The sequence below is a fragment of the Schistocerca gregaria genome, chromosome 1 (assembly GCF_023897955.1).
Source record: "Schistocerca gregaria isolate iqSchGreg1 chromosome 1, iqSchGreg1.2, whole genome shotgun sequence".
NCBI lineage: Eukaryota > Metazoa > Arthropoda > Insecta > Orthoptera > Acrididae > Schistocerca > Schistocerca gregaria.
In genome coordinates, this window is record NC_064920.1 from 746882414 (window position 1) to 746904844 (window position 22431).

Consider the following 22431-nt stretch of genomic DNA (forward strand, 5'->3'; position numbering starts at 1 on the left):
GAGGAAAGTGGTTTAGCCACATACATATGCGTATGCAGAGTAGGTGAAATATGCAAGAGAATTTCTGAGAAGTTTGGATAGTGGACCAGAAGTTACTGGGGTAAGCTAAGTCATGTCTGTTTGGATAGCAGAATCACAAACACAGCTTCCCTGCGAAAGTCAGAAGTCCCACGTTTTGAGTCCAAATTCAACGCATAGTTTTAGACTTCCACTCAATTTCAACACAAAACACTGCTTACGACATCGTGACGTATTGCAATTACGTAACTACTTACTGCCAGGCACGATTATAGAACTCAGTGCACGGAAGGATGATGAAATAAGAATTATTTATTGTATTTTAGATCTTGTAGCCGATTTCAACCCAGCAAAGACGGTTTACATTGCTAAAGAAAACACTTTTTTGCTTCTTGTTGTATTGTCACAGATAGGGGTAGATTATCGCACCTAAGCGTATGACTCTATTACTAAAGCGGAATTCCAGATGTAAGTACAGCATGAAGTACATGCTGCTGCAAGGAAGTTAACATACACGGAGATTGGGAACGAAGTCCTGTGTGCAGATTAATTTTTGAACATGCAGTATTAAGGTGGAAGATATAGCAATTATCAGATGCTTTCAAGGTAAACAGTATCAACTGACAAGAGATAATAGAAATGCTTAATTGAACTACAGAGTGTACAGGTGGTAAGTTATCAGAAAGATATGAAGTTACGCAGAAGATAAGGTTGCTGTTGGCAGTCCGGAAATTGCAACAAATCTTTGTATATAAAAGGGGAACATAGATGATATCTTGTCAGAGAGTGAATTTGACGAAAATGAAGAGCTTTATGATAATTTGTATCTTCCTGATAGCGACGGCCACAGGTAAGTGACTTTTATGGTTCAATTCATGCTTTTGGATAAAGTTTATCTCAAATTGACGCAAATTTTTTTGTTGAATCTCGAAGTTTAGTCTGATGACGGCAGTAGCCGAAATATGTTACATGAAATAGTGCAATACAAAAATTTATAAGCCAACTGGCACCATTACTCATAAAAATGAATTACTTATTTCATTTATTAATAACTTTTAAGGTGCTCACATAACTTGATGTAGAATTCCCATTGTCCATATTCGTTGACTTTCTAATATTTTGTTGTAACTCATTATAAGAGGTGCTGCAGAGGCTGTGACGTTTTCAGAATTTTTTAAGCTACTATTGAGTGTTTACATTACGACAGTGTGAACCAGACAGTATATTTTTAAATATGTTAATAAATGAATCTCTTGAGAGATGGCTGTTGGTTAACTGCTAGTGCGGAAGAAATCTTGTTATCCCGTTTCACACGACTTCAGGACCGCCAGTGCAAAATGTTGATTCAAACACGCCGATCTTGCGACTGACGCAAATGCTTTAAATACTGCCGCCGAGCAACTGACATCTGGGAATGTAAAATTGGCGGTATTTACAGGCTTGTGCACTTACGGAATTTTTAAAAAAAGGATTCGAAGACTTCCAGAATCAATGCAGAGTGGAATTTAGGGGCAGTCATATGAAAACGACACTGACAGAAAAAAATTAAGTAAAGTGCTTATTATTTCAAAACTAATCCCTTGTTGACATGTTGGCTACGAGCACGCCGCAGAAGTTTCGCTGGGAAGCTCATACAGACATACAGTCCCGATCACACCCCATGTGATGACTATGTTTTTGGAGCCCTGAAGAAAAACATTCGTGGCCGTAGATTTGATTCGGATGAACAGGTTCACTCCTGGGTACAATCACGGTTCCGTAGGCAGTCGCAAAATATTTTTCCACAAAGGCATTGGTCGTCGTTTATCATAATGGGATGAAATGTATTAACAGTTACGGCGATAACTTTTGAAAGATTTAAGAGTGTCATTACTTTTTTTCCATTTTCCTCGTTTTCATATCGCTACTCATTATACAAGACAACAAAAAAATCTATTTTGAACGCCAACAACGGCTGACTAGATAGCGTTATCACAATGAAGAACGTGGGTAAGCACCGTAAAAGAGCACACCTGGACCGATTAGTGTACTGCTGAAGTTATTAAATAATCTGTCATTTTTACTGACGAGCTAGTTGAAACAGAATTACAATGTAACATGTACAAAACAGAGCTGACCTATTAAATGGACACGTAAAAATGTTACTGAATGTTAACAAAGCGATAAAACTACAACATTGACAACTTGGTTCAAATGGCTCTGAGCACTATGGGACTCAACTGCTGTGGTCATCAGTCCCCTAGAACTTAGAACTACTTAAACCTAAATAACCTTAAGGACATCACACACATCCTTGCCCGAAGCAGGATTCGAACCTGCGACCGTAGCAGTCGCTCGGTTCCCGACTGCGTGCCTTTGACAACTTGTTAACTTAGACTACGAAGAAATGTTAGGCTTGTGTCATACCTGAAAAGGGATGTATCGAGACCACAGAGGTACAGATAACTACAGAGACGAGAAATGTCATGTCACAATATTTGAGATGGACTGAAATGCGATGGAGGTGATGATGACACCAGTTGAGATGAAGGTAGTAACAATACAGTTTAATATTATGATGTTTACTGTGACTGAGTCCGCAGCTATGAATTTTCGTGGTGTTACGAGTCATGTCGGTATATACGAGGCGTGAACATCACTAGATGTTGAGTGATCACTGTGGAGGAGGCGGAGATGCCTAGTGCTCTTGTGATAGAGCGTTATCAGCTCTTGAAAAATGACAGCTGCAGATGTCGTTATTTTCTTCATTCGTTGTAAGATTAGACAGCTGCGGTCTTAAATCATAATCAAGTCTCATATTAAACGGTAGCAATGTATATCCCTGTATTAGCAATCCATTAATAGTTAAAATAGTACAAAGTCCGAACTTAAAAGGTGTTACTATAAATACAGCTTGTTTTACACAAATTTGTCGGTGGTACGTTATACTATACAAGTCTCTGTACCCCTGTATATATTTATATATCGTCCACCGTCATTGTGCTTATGAATGCACTTACCGTACTCTTAAAGCTTTTCAGTTAAAAATATTATTAACCTTCTACTTAATTATTCTTAACGTCTATATATTCCTTTCTCAATATCCTTGCGTCGAATACATTTCTCCAAAGAGACATCATTTTGCAGATACCGTCAGTGCAGAATGTTTGACTTTTTTGATGGGGTCACCTCTGCTTGCGCCGCTTCACCACTATCAAGTCCTTGAAGATGCTCTTTAAATTTTGGAAATTGCTGCAAATTGTTTGGGGCCACGTCGGGACTATATGGAGGATGATTGGTAATACGAAGCTTCGGATTGCTGCAGATGCCGCAGCGCTGCTGTGTGCTCTAGTGTTACCATGCTGAAAGTGAGGGTGATCCACGAGTCGACGAACTCTTTATAATTCGAAACTCGATTACTGCAGTATGTGTCTCACGCAACGACATAGTTGTGTTTCTCAACGCCATGTTACACGGTGCAATTCGGAGACCTATAGCTGCATAGAGATGGAAATATAAAATGTTAGTAAAGTTTATTTTACTTAAAAAAAGCTTAAGGTGTTACCACATTAAAATGCGGAGGCATTACTTTTCAGCACGCTCTGGTATGGAGAGGTGACAAAAGTCGTGGTATAGAGATATACACGCATACAGATAGCGGTAGTATCGCCTATACAAGGCAAAAAAGGATAATGCTCTGGCGAAGCGGTTATTTGTTCTGAAGCGATCCATGTGAGAGGATTTACGACGTGATTGTGGCCGCACGATGGCAATTAACACACTCTGAACGCGGAATGGTAGTGGGAGCTAGACGCGTGAGACATTCCATTTCGATAATCGTTATGGAATTCGGTATTCCGAAACCCAGTCCGTCAAGAGTGGCCAAAAATACCACATTTTAGACATTACTTCTCATCACGGAATGCCGGTCGTTGTGGCCGTGCGGTTCTAGGCGCTTCAGCCCGGAACCGCGTGACTGCTACGGTCGCATGTTCGAATCCTGTCTCGAGCATGGACGTGTGTGATGTCCTTAGGTTAGTTAGGTTTAAGTAGTTCTAAGCTGTAGGGGACTGATGACCACAGATGTTAAGTCCGATAGTGCTCAGAGCCATTTGAACCAACCATCACGGACAAGACAGTAGTCGACTACTTCCAGTTAACGATCGGGAGTAACGGCATTCGCGTAGGGTTGTCGGTGCTAACAGATAATCAGCACTGCATGAAATACCAGAAGAAATCAAGTGAGACGTGTGATGCACCTATCCGTGGGGACAGTGCGGTGAAGTTTAGCGATAATGGGATCTGGCAGCAGAGGCTAGACGCGAGTGCCTTTGTTAACAGCACCTGCAACGCCTGCAGCATCTCTCTTGAGCTCGTGATCATATCGGTTCGACTCCACATAACTACGTAACTGGTGGACTGGGCAGATGAGTCACGATTTCCTGGTGGGGATCGAGGGCGGCGCAGACCCCACGTAGCGGTGGACGCAAGTTGTAAATAAGGAACTGTGCAAGATGGTGGTGGCTCCATAATGGTGTGAGCTGTGTTTACATGGACAGGGTCCTGTGGTCCAACTGCTACTTAGAGACCACTTGCTGCCATCCATGGAATTCATGTTTCCAAACAACGATAGATTTTTTATATATGGCAATGCACCATGTCACCGGGCCACAGTTGTTCGAGATTGGTTTGAAGAACGTTCTGGAAAAGTCGAGCGAATGACTTTGCCAGTCTTAGCGCCCGACATGTACCCCATCGAACGTTATGGGACATAATCGAGAGGTCATTTCGTGAACAAAATAGTGCACCGGCAACCGTTTCGCAGTTATGGACTGCATAGGGGCAGCATGGCTAAGCATTTCTGAAGAGGACTTGTTGAGTACATACCACGTGACGTCGAGTTGCTACACTACGCCGGGCGAAAGAAAGGTCAGCACTATGTCAGGAGGTATCTCATGACTTTTCTCGCCACACTTTATATTGCTTATATCATTGAGCTTAACGTACAGCTATGGGCGCACAATGTTTAAAGAAATAGCGTTAACAGGATATTATGTTGAAGTATACACAGACGTACCAAGGAGACGTACATAGATGAAGCACAAGGGTGTTTTCCTTCATGTGGACTGTAGAGTGATAAGACTGGCTAAATTACAATGCCTGACAACAAAAGTGAAGCTCGGATGTTAAGGGGGATAGGACGTCAAACGGGCCGTCTTGGAGCAGGAGAGACACCACAGGACATTTTAATTTCCACTGTCTATACTTTTACGAATAAATTTATAAAACTTTGTCAGCATAGCCTGGAAGGATTCAGGATTCACACTCATAGCAGTGGAAGTTCAAAAAACATTAAAAAATAATGTTTTTTACATGTGAACTTACATTATTTTTTCACTTACTATTGGCTACGTTTGTTGCTACTGGTACACTTTTCTTCATAAGCAAGAGATTTTTCGATGAATTTTACACAACATACAAACCATACTTACATGTGTATAAAAATTATAGAAATTATTTAGTTATAAAAAAATGAATTTCCTGTTACGTTTTAAACTTCGTGTTTAGAAAAAACTCAAATTTTATAATTAATTATCTCAATTATTACCACACTTTACAATAGATTTGGAAAGTTCTAGAGTTTCATACACCTGTAAGTATGGTTTGTATGCTGTGCAAAATTCATCGTAGAATCTCCCTTACTTATGAAGAAAAGTGTACCTATAGCAACAAATACAGCCAATGGTAAGTGAAAAATTGTCAACTTTTAAATAAAAAATGATTATTTTCCTATATTTTTGAACTTCCACTGCTATGAGTGTAAATCCTGAATCCTTTCTGGCCATTCTGACAAAGTTTTATCAATTTATTCGTAAAAATATAGAGAGTGGAAATTAAAATGTCCTGTGGTACCTCTCCTGCTCTCCTGCTCCAAGTCGTCTCGTTTGACGTCCTACCCCCCTTAACGTTAACTTTCTACGTGCACACACCATCGGGGCGGGTATGAAAATGCTTTAAGCTGCATTTGTCTGTGACAGGTAGAACTGCTACCAAAGCGGATTAGTGTTGTCCGTGTTTAGTGTTGTTACCAGGACTGGTGGGGTGTATCAGGCGTGAACAGCATCAGATGTTGAGCGATAACTATCAAGGAGGCGTAGATGCCGCGTACTATTGTGATACAGTGACGTCAGCCACTGAAAAGGACCTCGCGTTGGGTCACATTTAGCCGTCTGGTTGAATTGTGGAATATGCAGATACACGAGACATTCGCGTGTGACAATGACCCGATGGTGGACTGCATGGGAGCGTCAGGGTGAGCATACCCTTTGTCAAGGTTCTGGTTGACTACGTCTGACCACCACAAAGAAGGATCTCGGTATTACGCACCAGCCGCATCATAACCCCATTAAAGCTGCCATGCAATCCGACAAGTATTACACACAACATTTTGTGTCATCCTGCTCAAGTGGGAGGATACTAGTAGCCAGACTAGGGAACTACTGCCCCATGCACAGTATGATGCTGTGACACGGTAACACAAGCGGCTGTAATTCGTGTGGAGCCAAAACCAGGAAGCAAGCGCTGACGATGAAGGGCGTCGTATTGGATTCCGCGATGAATCGTAGCTCTGCATTAGCAGGATGACCTTCGTCAGAAGTTAACGAGTATGGCGGCGACCTGGGGAGAGGTCCTATTCTCTCAATGTTTTGGAGATGCACAGCGGCGTTACCCACGGCATCACGGTTTCGGGGGTCACCGGGGATGGCTTCAGGTCACGGCTGGTAGTGACTGAGGAACTCTGACGACACAACAATACGACAAAGACATCGTGCGTCCTCATGTGTTACCTTCTACATCTACATATATACTCCGCAATCCACCATACGGTGCTTGGCGGAGGGTACCTCGTACCACAACTAGCATCTTCTCTCCCTGTTCCACCCCTAAACAGAACGAGGGAAAAATGGCTACCTATATGCCACTGTACGAGCCCTAATCTCTCTTATCTTTGTGGTCTTTCCGCGAAATATAAGCTGGCGGCATTTAAATTGTACTGCAGTTCTCTAAATTTTTCTTAGTAGCGATTCACGAAGAGAACGCCTCATTTCCTTCAGAGACTCCCACCCGAGTTACTGAAGCATTTCCGTAACACTCGCGTGATGATCAGACCTATCAGTAACAAATCTAGCAGTCCGCCTCTGAATTGCTTCTATGTCCTCCCTCAATCAGACCTGATAGGGATCCCAAACGCTCGTACAGTACTCAAGAATAGGTAGTATTAGTGTTTTATAAAGCGGTCTCCTTTACCGATGAACCACATCTTCCCAAAATTCTACCACTGAACCGAAGACGACTATCCGCCCTCCCCACAACTGCCATTACATGCTTGTCCCACTTCATATCGCTCTGCATGTGTCCTCATGTAAGAGGACAGTAATCAACCACACATGTCAATTGTCACTACGAAGTGCATGAAAGACGCTGAGGTATTCCCGCGGCCAGCAGGATCCTCACATCTGTCCCCTATCGAACGTGTGTAGGATCAGCTCGTATTTAGGTACGTTTCCTAGCAAAACAGCTTTAAGAATATAGAACTGAAGTTGCAGGAAAACTAACAGCGTACAATGTCTGTTCAGACATACACCACTTAAACCTTGAGCTTTCTCGCAATACATAATATCAATTGCGGAAACAGAAAAATAGGTTCAAAGAATACACGGCAGTATCAAACAGTATCTCCTTCCCTTTTGTTGCACATTTAAAAGGCTCCAAGCACAAAGTGCTTAATGTTAGCGAATCATTACCGGGTTTTCATAGAGTACACAAAGGTAAAGTAATGGACATGGTGAAGGGAACAGGAATTCGGTCTTAGGTAAGGACCGGGAGAGGTGGCGCGGTGCTTAGAACCACTGCTGAAATACCCGTCAGGGCCTCCACATATGGGTTTCACGGATTTTTTCAAATCGCTTGTCAGGTGCCGGAATGGTTCCTTTGAAAGGAATGGGATAAATGACGACAGATATTAGATGATAGGACACATGAGGTCATGTGAAGATGGCGATGAAGTTGTTGCAGGTTAACGTTGATCCATAATGACCAAGAAAGAAAATAAGTCAAAATATACAGACAAGTGGGGACTTGGGGTAAACAATATCGATATAAAAATAATGTATATAAAAATAACGTTATGACCTGAAAATGAACCATGGGATCACGAACACCCATAATGAAGTTGTCATACACATTTACAAGACTTAAAGGGTCTGATAATGGGGAAATTAGCAGCATTTTTAAAAATATGCTGAGTTATTGCCTAGAACCTGTCAGATATGTGTAACTGATGATGGTCGAAGTAGAGAGGATATAAAATGTAGACTGGCAATGGCAAAAAAAGCGTTTCTGAAAAAGAGAAATTTGTTAACATCGAGTATAGATTTAAGTGTCAGGAAGCCGTTTGTGAAAGTGGTGCTACAGAAGAATGCTGAAGTTTAGGTGGGTAGATCACATAACTAATGAGGAGGTATTGAACGGAATTGGAGAGCAGTTTGTGGCACAAGAAGAAGGGACCGGTTGTTAGGACATGTTCTGAGGCATAAGGGAATCACAAATTTAGCATTGGAGGGCAGCGTGGAGGGTAAAAATCATAAAGGGAGACCAAGAGATGAATACACCAAGCAGAATCAGAAGGATGTAGGTTGCAGTAAGTACTGGGAGATGAAGAAGTTTGCACAGGATAGAGTAGCATGGAGAGCTGCATCATACCAGTCTCTGGACTGAAGTCCACAACAACAACAACAGCCTAAGAATGCCACACACTCATCGACCCAGTTGAGCCTGTTTCTACATTATGCGTGTCACTATTGTTTGGGGTATAGTGTCCGCATTAAGTGACACATACCAACATGAGAAGTCAAACAGCTTCCAGTAATGTGTTTCCAACTGTAGCCAACCATCAATCCGATGAATCGATCTGATGCTACTAAAACGGAGTTAATAAAAACAGTTTTCCGAAATTCCATCACCAAAGAAGATGATGTACATGTTCCAGAACTGGAATTAAGAACAACAGCCAACATGATCCAGTTAGAAGAAAATATCTTCGGTGCAGTGAAGCAACTTAAAGAACTTAATAAAGGAAACACTTCCAGTCCAGACAGCATATTAGTTACGTTCCTTTCAGAAAATGGTGATACATCGAAAAAGTCCAAAGAAGGGCAGTTGTTTTATACTATCGAAAAACAGGGGAGAGAAGGTTAAGCATATGATAAGCAAGATGAGGTGGCAATCGTAAAAACAAAGGCGTTTTTCGTTGCCGCGAGATGTTTTCTCGAAATTTCAATCAACTTCTTTTTCGTCTAAATGTGGAAATATTGTCGCCAAACTATACAGGGAGAAATGACTACAGCAATAAAATAAGAGTAATCAGTACTCGTAGAGAAAGTCTTAAGTGTCGATTATTCCGAAGCGCTGAAAGAGAGTGGAACGGTAGAGAAATGGTGTAAAGGTGGTTCGAAGAGCCCTGTGCCAAGCACTTAAAGGTGTATTGCAGAGTAGTGATGTAGATGTGGATGCAACTATGTGCCTAATACCGATGATTCTACCTTTCACGAAGTCCGAAAGATGTCGGCAATTGCTTGTACCTTACTTCTGTATTAAGACCTTCACCGGGAAAATTCCACTAGCCTTAGACTCGCCCAATGCACTGACACCATATTTCGTTTGTAGGAACGATTTTTTATGTGCTGAAAGCACTGTAGATAAGCTCGGATAAGGCAGAAGTTTTAGACAACATACGTTACAGCCTTGGAAACACTAGAGTACAAATTTGATTGCGTTCCGTCAAGGTGTTGGAAGTGTAACAATTCAGAATAGTTCGGTAGCTAAATTGACTGAGAAGGTGTAAGGCCATTTACTGGTCGTTGGCTTGACAGGATGGGCACGGTATCCGGTGTCTGTCTTTCGGTAAGCTGTGCTTTTCTAACGTCGTACGAGGTCATACAGGCACAGCGATTTCGAATTTTCATCGTCATAGCAACTTAATTTTGTGTCCATGGTTGGATAACAGCAAGAAACTTGCAATCTTGAGCTGACTGGGGTAAAGAAGGCTGCATACTTACATCACGGAGTACAGCCATTTCAGTAACGGAGGAGCACCACCATTGCGTGCTACAAGCATCAAAATGGATGGCTGGATTGCTGCTGATTTGCAGTACGCATTTCTATACGCTGAAGTACGTCACAAATCGAAGCTATCTATCACGGTTGCCGAAGGACACCATACAAGCTGATTGGGCAGCTATTTTGACGTGGGAGATCTTTCCACGAAGTGGGAGTCCTGATACCATTACAGTCATTCTGTCACGGGCAGCGATACATGAACGTAGAATTATGTCGTGAGCGTTGTCGTTAGAGCCGTGTTCACTGTAACTATGTGCCTTTCAGGAACATGCATTAAATAGCCAAATGTGTGGGATATGTCGGCAAATGCGAACATCGTCTGTACTGGAACATCAAGATGCATTAGAACTTCTATAGAAGCAACTTACCCCCGCCGTAGTGGCCGAGTGGTTCTTGGCGCTACAGTCTGAAACCGCGTGACCGCCGCGGTCGCAGGTTCGAATCCTGCCTCGGGCATGGATGTGTGCGATGTCCTTAGGTTAGTTAGGTTCAAGTAGTTCTAAGTTCTAGGGGACTGATGACCACGGAAGTTAAGTCCCATAATGCACAGAGCCATCTGAACCAAGCAACTTACCTGCTCAAAGGACTGTAACAGTAAATCTACTGAGAACATCTAACATAGAAGGTGAACGAGGGATGACCAGTTTCAAGCTCTTTGTAAATGTCTACGTGATTCAAACGAACCAACGAATGCTATGATTTCGTTGTCCAAAGTAATAAAATTGTTGAATTTTGACGCTCTGTGTGTCATATTCCGCAGGTTCACACCAGGCAGTCATAATTTATAATGTCATTTATATTACTCTATCCTGTTATCTAACTGTGCCTTGAGTGTATCATTTTCTCCGCCAATGACGATGGAATCCTCGAGAGCGGAGCGATATTTCGCCATGAAATCATTGCCGAATTTCATCCAGTGCTGTAGCTCCTAAAAGCTGACGTCTCACTTCACTCGTATTTATGGCGTCACGTAAGTCATTCTGTTCGCTACATTTTAGTTCTGAAGGCCTTGTAGCAAATAAATAGCACGTACTCTTCACTACGTGTGTAGTGATGGAGCCGTTGGCGGTGGCCTAGTGGTTCTAGGCGCTTCAGTCCGGAACCGCGCGACTGCCACGGTCGCAGGTTCATCGACGTGTGTGATGTTCTTAGGTTAGTTAGGTTTAAGTAGTTGTTAGTTCTAGGGGACTGATGACCTCAGAAGTTAAGTCCCATAGTGCTCAGAGCCATTTGAACCTTTTTTTTTGTAGTGGTAGATATACAAAAGTTGTTTGTCGTGATGCAGTGTCTGGACACGGGAGTCGGATCGTGAACGGCAAACCGGCGGCAGACCACGAGTTCCCGGCGCTGGCGTCTCTGCACGTGAACGGCAGCCACTACTGCGGCGCCAACGTGCTCTCCGAGTACTGGCTAGTCACAGCCGCGCACTGCGTCAGCACCAGGTAAACCAGAGACCGCTTCTGCCAATTGTGTGCCCAGCAGCTCTTACAAGACTGTCTAGTCGGAAAAATACATTTTCTTATATTTTGAAATATAATTTCATGACATTGCCCATCATCGGAACGGTCAGTCACAACACCTAACAACAAACTCTCTAACCTAAAAACAATATGCATTTCATTTATTTTTATACATGAGACATATTTATGACAAAGGCATAGCATTACTGACTGCCTGATCACTCCATTAATACGGTACAATTCTTCCGAAATTGTATTTTAGATTTCCTGTAGTAAAAACATATTTCGAATATTGAAACCTATATAATACGATACCCTCTGTTTTACTGCCATGCTTTCAGAATCAACGATAACTAAAGACTATAACAGTGTAAGAAGTTTGGTTGAGGGGTCAACTCTTTCGGCTAATTCCAAAGCCGTATGACATGCAGTGTAGTCGAATTAAATCAGGTGATGCTGAAGGAATTAGATTACGAAATGAGACACTTAAAGTGGTAGGTGGGTGATGCTATTTGGGGAGCAAAATAAGTGATGATGGTCGAAGTAGAGAGGATATAAAATGTAGACTGGCCATGACAAGGAAAGCGTTACTAAAGAAGAGAAATTTCTTAACACTGAGTGATAACATAAATGTCACGGAGTCCTGTCTGAAAGTATTTGTATTGAGTCCAGCCATGTAAGAAAATGAAACATGGACGATAAATAGTTGAGACAAGAAGAGAATAGAAGCTTTCAAAAATATGCTGCTGCAGAAGAATGCTGCCGCTTAGATGGGTGGAGGTACTGATTGGAATTAGGGAGAAGAATAATTTGTGCACAGATCGACTAGAAGAAGGGATTGGTTGGTAGGAAACGTTGTGGAGCATCAAGGGATTACCAATTTAGTACTGGAGGGAAGCGCGGTGGGTAAAAATCGTAGAGGGAGCCCAAGAGATGAATAGAATAAGGAGATTCAGAAGGATGTAGGCTGCAGTAGTTACTTGGAGATGCATAGTATTGAATAGCATGGAAACTTGCATGCAACCAGTCTCTGGACTGACGATCACAATAACAACATGACATAACATTGGATGCCATTCTGTCGAATTAAAAGTCAATTAAACTACGGTTTTGAAAATTAACCTTTATTCAGCACATTTTTTAAAAATAAACCTGTAATTCAAACGCATCAATTGATTTAATATTACTAAACTATAAATCCTAATATGAAATGTTCCACAACTTCAGAAAAATTACAAACTCGCAAACGGTGAGACGATTTTTCGAATTAGCTTGAAAACTCCTTTAAGCTGAGACAATTAGCACTTCGATTATCAGTGTTTCTTAACACTAGCAATAGTAAGGCGTTTTCCATTACACGCATTACCAGGCGGGAAGGGTACTTTAAACTAATAAGAAAAAATTCGTTAATTGTTGTTTAACATATTCACAACATACTTTTTAAAGAACTACTGATGTGTAAGTAGCGTCCAGAACTTGAAAAATAGCTTTTAGCACCCTGATAGCAATAACAGTGCACCTTCAATATCGTGTGTTAATGACTTCATGAAAAAAGCAAGAAATTAAAGAAATGGTAATTTCTTTCATATTTGCTGATTTTTACTCTCGACATTCCTTTTAAAGAAATATCGGTGGATAAGTAAATCCTTGGATCTCGAAATATTTTTTGAGATATCTATTGGTGAATGTGACATCAGACTTAAGTTTTTAGGTTACGTGTAACTGAAAAACTTGAAACATATGTGGAACCTTATAGGAGAATGTCTTCATAAAGATAAATTTTTTTTTCAAATGTTGAAACATAAAGTAAGAGACTGTAATACTTTCAAAAGATAGGCATATGGTAGCCCTGCATGGTATTTCGAGAGTTAAATATCGTATATATTTCATTTATTTTCATAATATGGGAGACATTTTTGTGATAATAATACTAGATTAAAGTCTGATTGCCACATTAGTAATATATATTCAAATGAATTTAATACGAAATAGCAGAACTCTTTTAAGTTAATAATAATATAAATTAAAATAGCGCTGTCCTTTAAAGAGCTTAATTCTATCATTAACTAAATGTTTGCAATTCCTTCTGTAACGTCACATCTCTTAAATTTGTGAGGGGAGGATGTATTTAACTACATTTATGCTTGATGCCAAGCGTCTCTTCGGAGTGAAATTGTGTTATGGAAAGTCATATAGACCTGCAGTACGTACAATATACCAATGATAATAATGTAGGTTGTAAACAATGGAAAACATATGTAATAGCAATTGTAACTGTGAGCGCCTTTTGAGGGTTGTGCTACAAAAATGTATCTTGATATATCAACACTTACAGTGCACATAGTTGCAAAAAATTGTCAGCGAAAGTGAATATCAGAAAATTAGACCTCGGATCGACTGCAGCCATTTAAGGCACCACATTGTGTTTTTGAAGTCCGGAAGTTGGATCTATGGCATGATTCATTGGGGGCTCAGTCTTTGTAAACCCCAGTCACCAGGTGAGGCCATAACTTTCACCACAACTTTCATCTCTGCCCTATATTTCAGCGTCTGAACACAAAGATGGTGATATTTTTGGAGAGTATATGCGGTATAGCGGAAAGTAATTTATAGAATTTCTATGAAAATGGATTTCCATTATTCGTTTGCGTCAAAATTACGCAGAAGATTCAGAAATAGTAATCTCTTTGAAACTGCTTTGTAGGTGTGTCTATGGAAATCGGGATGGATTTTGCATTTGCCTTGCACTACTGCGAGGCTTGACTGCTTCCTCTGAATCCTAAATCTCTATTACTAAAAGAATGAAACATTGTCCCAGTCAGCCGAATGCTGTTTTATGTCGGCAGTCTAAGAGCTTCCGAAACACCAGACCTTTTATTTTTAGTTTTTCAAATAATTATCGAGTGAATTTAAAAATTAGACGTTTTAATTTATTACTTCTTTAGTACTGTATCCACCGTGAGAACAGTGGGTGGCTACAATTTCAGGACGGGGCGTGGCGGAGGTCTGAGGCGCGGCGGCAGGGCAGTGGTGACCCAGAAAAATGTAGCTGTCAAAATTATTACTTCACTCTGTACTCGTACATTAGCGCTGCGTCGGTGCAGTGTAGCGACCAAGCCACCACTGCATGGGAATATAGCCAGAAGGCCGGCGAGATGTCAGCTAGCTCACGCCCAGCTTGCTGAAACACGAACGCCCAGTTTTGCTGGTGTCTGTACCCATCAGGTGACAAGTGATCCTGTTGTGTGAGGTGAGCCACAAATATCTGGCATCAACGGCGCACATAGATGGTCGACAGTATCGCTGTAGAAGTCAGATCTATGGTGGATGTGTCCCAGGGGTCGCTGGTGTGCAGTGCGGAGGTGCGTCGACTCCGGTGATGGAAGTCGCCTGTTGTGCATCGGATGCGACCCACTATCTCCTGAGGAGTACGGCTGCTGCTGGAGTGAGCTAGGGAGGCCCCATGCGCTGCGGCACTAAGTCGTGGGGGGGGGGGGGGGGGGGGAGGGAGGAAGACTTAATGCAGAAAGCCGGCAGCTCTGCGTGGTCGCCTCGTGTGGCACAGCACCCACGTAAGGGTAGATCGCTGGACTTCCGATTAAGCTGCTACAAAAATGACAGCTATTTACAGGGTGAAAAGTATTTAAACCGACGAATTCTTGAAGGTTGTACGGGTCATCAAAAGAAATATTTTTTCCTAATATCATTTTTTCCTATGAGGAGTATTTAAAACGGCAAAGGAAAATTTATCTGGCGGGAAATTAATTAAACCAACAAACACTTTTCCATTTTTTTTATGATCAAGAGACCACACATCAACACAACCCAATTTCAGTTACAGTATATTTTCAAAAATGCCTCCATTGACACGTAAACAAAGGTTACACCATCGGATCATGTTCTGTCTGACACGGGCAAAAACCCCAGGAGTATCCTGAATTGTTCCTACTACTACTACCATCCGGGCAACATGATCCTCTTCTGATGTAACAGGAGTTGCATCAACAAGGTTGCGCATCTCTCCTCACACAAAAAAGTCCAGATCGAGCAGGCCATGGTTCAGGACTACCTCTGCCAACCCACGTTTCTGGGAACCGTCGGTCCAGGAATTGACGCACACGGCGACTGTAATGTGGCGGCACCCCACCACGTTGTCTTGTAGGGAGCGGAACATCTTCCTGCAATTCTGGCAATGATCTGGCGAGAAAACTGTAATAGTGCCTGCCATTTAATGGCCTAGGTAGCAGATACGGCCCAATTAAACAGTCCCCAACAACACCGACACACGCATTAACGAAGAACCGCACTTGATGGGCGCTAGTAACTGTGGCACGTGGGTAATCCTCACTTCAAACATGCGAGTTGTGCATGCTGAAGACTCCATCACACCCGACCGTTGCTTCATCGGTAAACAACACAGAGGATTGAAATGTAGGATGCATTTCACACTGTTCCAGGTACCAGGGCGAAAACTGTGCTCTGGGTGGATAATGAACTGGTACCAGGTTGTGGACACGCTGTAAGTGAAATGATCGTAATAATTGCTCTCGACGGACTGTTCTTACATTCGTCTGATTCATCCCCATGCTACGTGCAATTGCAAGAGAGCTAATTGAAGGATCCCGCTCCATGTGCTTGAAGACAGCTTCCTCAAATTGCAGCCCTCTTACCATGCGACGGCGTTCCTGTCCAAGTAATGTGCTAAATGACCCAGTCTCACGCAGACGTTGGTACACAGCAGGTAAGGTCGTATGATGTGGGATACGGCGATTAGGATATTGTTGTTGATAAACCCGTTGTGCAGCTCGTACGTTTTGATTCGCTACGAATTACGCACCAACCATATCATTGTACTCACTCCAGGTATATCGCAACATTAGTAAATAGAGACAATGCACTACTACACTGGAGGACAACAGTTGCCTACAAAAGAAGAGAATAATACGCCCTCTAACGACAGAAGATTGCAATGCGCCCTCCACCGGTTTAAATAATCCTCATAGGAAATTAGACATTAGAGTTTGTCAGTTTAAATACTTTTCACCCTGTACACAAGATAGCAAAGCATATGTTATATCATGGCGCCTCCCCCCGCAGCCGGCCGGGGTGGTCAAGCGGTTCTAGGCGTTACAGTCTGGAACCGCGTGACCTCTACGGTCGCAGGTACGAATACTGCCTCGGGCATGAATGTGTGTGACGTCCTTAGGTTAGTTAGGTTTAATTAGCTCTAAGTTCTAGGGGACGGATGACATTAGAAGTTAAGTCCCATAGCGCTGAGAGCCATTTGAACCATTTTTGAAGCCACCCCTAGTCATGTTCTTGGCAACACGACTGAAACCCATTGGTGCAGAATTCCCCATGCCTGTGCTGTGCATTATGCTGCGCTAGGGGGTTTCGCCGAGTGAACCTGGCCTCTCTCGCAAAAATTCAACAGCTCGGTAGCTATAACTGAAATGACACCGCAACGCATTCGCCAACTACAAGCTACTGCTGGAATACTCCTTCACACATACTCACAGATTTGCTCACAAAATGATAGCGGCACTCCGCTACTAACTCTATTCGCAGTACATTTTGTGGACATATCCATCTATATCAATGAATCTAACAACAAAATAAAGGGGGGGGGGGCGATGTCAATAAAATATCATAGAGACAGATGGGAAAAAATTAGTTAAATTGTTTATTATTTCCAAACAATTTGCCATAACTGTTAACACATTTATCTCGTCGGCAACGAATGTCTTTCTTCACGGCTCTAAAAGTATGGAAATCACATGGAGAGGCATCAGGATGTATGACGGATCTGTAACGGCTTCCCTGTGAAATTTCTGCAGTACTGATGCGGATATTATCGCTTGTTTAAGGCCATAAACTTATCTTCGTGCGTAGGTCTCCACAGAAATTCACATCCCATTTTAAGTAGTTCATTAAGGAGAGCGTCATTTTGTGTAAAGCCACAATAAATTTCTGACAGAAAATTGATATCGTGACAAACCTAGAAAACATGGCAACTTGCCTCATATTATGAAGTTATAAGCAATTGATTTAGGGCTTGCAATTTCTCCGGGTCAACATAAATTCTTTTATTAAATGCATTTTATCCTTCAGCTCGTTATTTTTCCCGTTAGTCATCTACCGATTTGGGTTATTAACTATCATCGAGCATGAGGGGTACAACAGATTCCTTTGAAGCACAACAGTGTCGATGTTATCCAGTGAAATTGAACAAACACCTGACAAAAATTTTGTTTTTGTGCGATTTATGTGAATAATTTCGATATTATTCAGCTTCAAAAGAATATGGGATGCTTTCAACTACCGGTAATCTGTTGTACTCTACATCTTGGATGATGGTTAATAACCAAAACTAACAGATGACTAATGATACAAATAAACAGCTGATGGTTAAATGCGTTTTATTAACTACTTTCCGGTTGTTGAACCTCACCTTACGGAAACATTACAATACAGATTCCTTCCCCTAAAATCATGTGTCGTAGGAAATTCACAGAACATACAAAAACCACGTTCTGAGGATTTACTGATGGTCCTGTTTTCCTTAACCGCTCGAACACCTCCCGCAAGTTCTGTATATGTTCCGGGATCAAGCTACTTTAGACGACCCAATCACTCGTACTATGGTAAACATACTTAAATCTTAAATTAAAAAATGCAGCATCCACGAACTTGGATGGAACTACCGTCCATGTCACCAATCCGAGCCGTACAGGATTGAACTAAAATAAGTTCCAGTCCTTTATGGATGCAGTAACCGCTTTTGAAGCCTCCTCCAAAGTTACTTATTTGTACGTCTGGTTAAGACCTAATAAAGTAAATACTGCACTCCCTTAAACGATATGAAACATGGTTACAAATCTAGTAACGGTACTTATCTCAATATTACCTTTTTTGTTTGATTCACGGTAATCTAATGCAGGACTGGTCTCGCCCTTTCATATAGGAACCAAGAACCAAGGAACAGCTTATGAGGGTTTATATGGTAGAATTATACTATGTTCTACTCCCTTTCCAATTTTTCCTTTAATAACTTCATCCTCGGATGTGCTTATATCTGGGATGGTTTGTTGGATGGAACATTATCCATTAATTCGATGCAGTACTCTAACAATCGCGGAACCCCCAGTACCTCAGTTACTACACCCGGAAACTCCGCACACACTGGCTTTATTCTTATATTTCAGTAAGTCTTCTAAAAGAGCTAACTGCTGATCTAACGATTCCGTCTTTCACATACTACCCACTTCCACCTTGGACTCATCACATGTCACTACCATCATGCCTCCTTGCGCACGCCGTCTGGTGCAAAATACAGTCAGTGGCCAAAATATCAATGACCTTCATTCCCACCTCCTAGGAGAACTCTCTAACCATCCCCTTGATTTGTAAACGCCCCTTTTCAATTAAGCTCGTCTTACCAGCCATCATATATTGTCCGGTGTCTGCTAGCAACATCCCCCACTTACAGATTCGTCAAGTTCTTCTTTTTATCTTCAGGCTTTTGGGACGTGCCCATACACCCGTTCAACAGTGGAATGTCAGTCATGATGATACGAACATTACAACACAACACCCAGTCTCCTACTCGCCAGGGAATCGAACCCAGGGTACTCCGGTGAGCAATCTGCCGCTCTGACACCGAGCAGCTACTGAGGCGGACGAAGTTTATCTTCCCCCTCATCAATCCCTAGCATCGACTTTGACATAAAGCCAAAACAATTAATTAGCAGCGGCGAGTACATCCTGCCCAGCCTCGCTATAGGAATAGCAGGACGTTGCTCAATTTGTTTTGTTAAACATAAGCGCAGTCATTCCCGGAGTAGGGAAACGTTCTGTGGGTAGTGCTGTAAAGAGGGACAAGCATCAGCAGCTTGCAACAGCCGCACAGCATCGACAACGCAGCTCAAATAGGTTATAAAAATAGCAGAACCCTTTCACAGACTGAGGAAAACTACCCTCAGATCGGTTCTCCGTTTCATCAGCAGACATCGCAAAGGTTGCAATCCTGCAGCAAGCACCACACAGCTTTGTAGGATAAATGCACAGTAAGGGCGTTGTACAAAAACATTAGCTGTCCAATTACTTTCCTGGCTGTACCGTCAATTCATGCACAAAATATTTTTGGGATGAACGCATTTTCTTCTTTCAGTTTTAAAATAATAGACAACGTTAACATCGTATTAGCAGCTTTACCATTCAGCTTTAACGTGCGCATATAATTATATAGCTGACATTAAGTTAACGCATCTGCAGCGCCTCGCTACTTCAGAGATAGATCAGTGACAGAACCGTTAAGAGGTGTTCTGAATTTCGAATTAGACCTTCTGGTTGTCTAATACTGGTTTATCAGGAACTTATTTACAACTGCCCTTAAACGCCCATTCATGGCCACCAACACTTCATTTTGATTGTACAGATACAATGCGCTGCCTCTCAGAATTGCTAGTGCTCCAGCATTTTTTGGAGAAGCTGACTCAGAATGTTCTGAAGACAGGCACTTATTTGGATGATATATGTAAGTGTTAATAAGAAAGACGTCTGCTGTTCCAGACACTACAAGACAATGAACTAAGTTGCAGCCTACAAAAGCGCAAATTCGTTCAAGAGTAAGTGGAGTACTTAGGACATATTTTGAGTTGTAAAGGACTTCAACCGTCGCAGCAACGTGCGGAAGCCATAGGAAAAGTCCAGTTGCCTACGAACTTAAAAGACATTCAGTAATTTCTTGGCAAAATAATAATTATTATTGATGCCAATTGTCGTACAGAACACCAGACATCTAAATTACCTAAGCAAGAACGCTGCAAAATATGAATGCCCACGGCAATGTCAGGAATCTTTCCACTATTTAAAACATTATCTGAAGTAAGTTCCTCGTAAGGTGACCTATGACTCATCAGAATCCTAATCTGGCTACCTGTGCGTCTCATGGATCGTCGCCATCTCTATCACAAAACCGATGATGAGCATGAAGAGCCCAACGCATACACGTCCAAATTGTTCTTCAGGTCATCAGTTATTGACAGATCGAAAAAAAGCACTAGTCATCACATTTTGCTTCCAAAAGTGATATCTCCTTCACAACACAAAACGTCGTCTTAAAACGTAACTTAATTTTCTTGTTCTGCCCAAAGAAACGCCTTCCGGAACACAATGTCAACAACACTAAACTAACTTCCTCAGCTGCATCTGTTCTTAAGGATACAGCTGAAGACCTTATCCTCACATTATGAGGCACAATTAATAATGTTTTTTTCCTTGTGGCCGGCCGGAGTGACCGGGCGGTTCTAGGGGCTTCAGTCTGGAACCGCGCGACCGCTACGGTCGAATCCTGCCTCGGGCATGGATGTGTGTGATGTCCTTAGGTTAGATAGGATTAAGTAGCTCTAAGTTCTAGGGGACTGATGACCTCAGATGTTAAGTCCCACAGTGCTCAGAGCTATTTGAACAAACCATATTTTCCTTATGCCAACTACCCAACTTCCTTCGGCAACTCCAAGAATTTTTTCCCTAAAAATGAGGATCCTCATGGTACAAGGAGCAGTGATGATTACATCAAGCAACGATCGCTGCCGAATGATCTTTTCGCTGCCACATAACGAGCACGTGAAAATCTCATGCACGGTGTCCACTGCGTGACGACACGAATGTAGGCCATAACAAGGTGGCATGCCTCCCACCCCACCATCTTGCAGGACATCGAGAGGGCAGGTACTCCTGCATGACTTGCACGTCAAAGCGACCAGTATGCCCTGCAAGAATTCCAAGCTTGGCGAAATAGTAGCACCCATGGAGGCGCTCCAGCAAAGGAGAAACTCTAGAAACAATTCTTTCGGACAACAGGCATCAATGTTGACCCAGAATGTTTCACGATTCCGTGTCTCGTACCGTAATAGTTCACTTTATAGTAGCGTCGTTCCACCCAACCTCCAACGGCGAAGCTGTGTAGTTCGTCCCGACCTTTAAAATGTACATAGATGCGGAAGGGGCTGCAAGCCTCATCCCAACCAACTGGCAGCACACCTACCTGTATCTGTCTCGACGTAAGCAACACCGCCAATAAAGCTGTCTTGGTATAACTATCACACCTGGAATCCCTGCATCCCTAGATTCAGCACCGTTTGAGTTGGAAACTCGTGGAATCGGTCATTTTTGCACCTCTGGCGCCACTGATTGCGAGCATGGATCCGGAGACCGGAAAACCATTTCCAGCCTGCTCCAAGATCAGCACTTCTTTACATGGCGCCCGCAGAGGACACGGTGATACCACACGTTGAGATGACCTGCGAACATTTGGCTGTCTTGCCCACTCACACTTCTTCCCTTCCCGTATCACGATATCGACCGGGCTCCGATTCAAGGGTGGTGGGTTGCTATATCTCTGTCATCCGAAAGTGAGGTCGATACCCTACGACGTAAACTAGCAACGTCTGAGCCGGCGGACGGACGGTGAGAGTTACTAGGGCGGTGATATTGACCTGGCCACTGACATCAAATCGGTGAGAAAACACGGACGCCAGGCGGCTGGCAGGTACTTCGAATCCTACTGTGTCGAAGGCTCTACCTCTCTTTCACCGTACTTTCGTGACTTGGCTGTATAGTAGACTCTGTTTTGAACCGCTGTTCTATGGATTATTGGCAGATTTGCTCGAAGGTAGACTATCTGCATTATTCTGTTGATGGCAGTATCTCTGCTTTCCTACTACTACCTACAGATGTGTCGTTATTCACCAGTAAATATTTTTATTTGTACTTTTCGTAGTGGGACACATGA

At 42.4% G+C, this 22431-nt stretch overlaps 1 protein-coding gene across 1 annotated transcript in view; it reads left to right on the plus strand.

Annotated features, from left to right (window-relative positions):
• The first annotated feature begins 774 nt into the window (after positions 1-774).
• LOC126303635 (chymotrypsin-1-like) overlaps positions 775-22431 on the plus strand; it is a 34046-nt gene continuing 12389 nt past the window's right edge. The window contains exons 1-2 of the mRNA XM_049991789.1: positions 775-868; positions 11462-11618. Coding sequence (XP_049847746.1) covers positions 787-868; positions 11462-11618 — 239 coding nt within the window. The 5' untranslated portion in view covers positions 775-786. The remainder of the gene's footprint in view (positions 869-11461; positions 11619-22431) is intronic.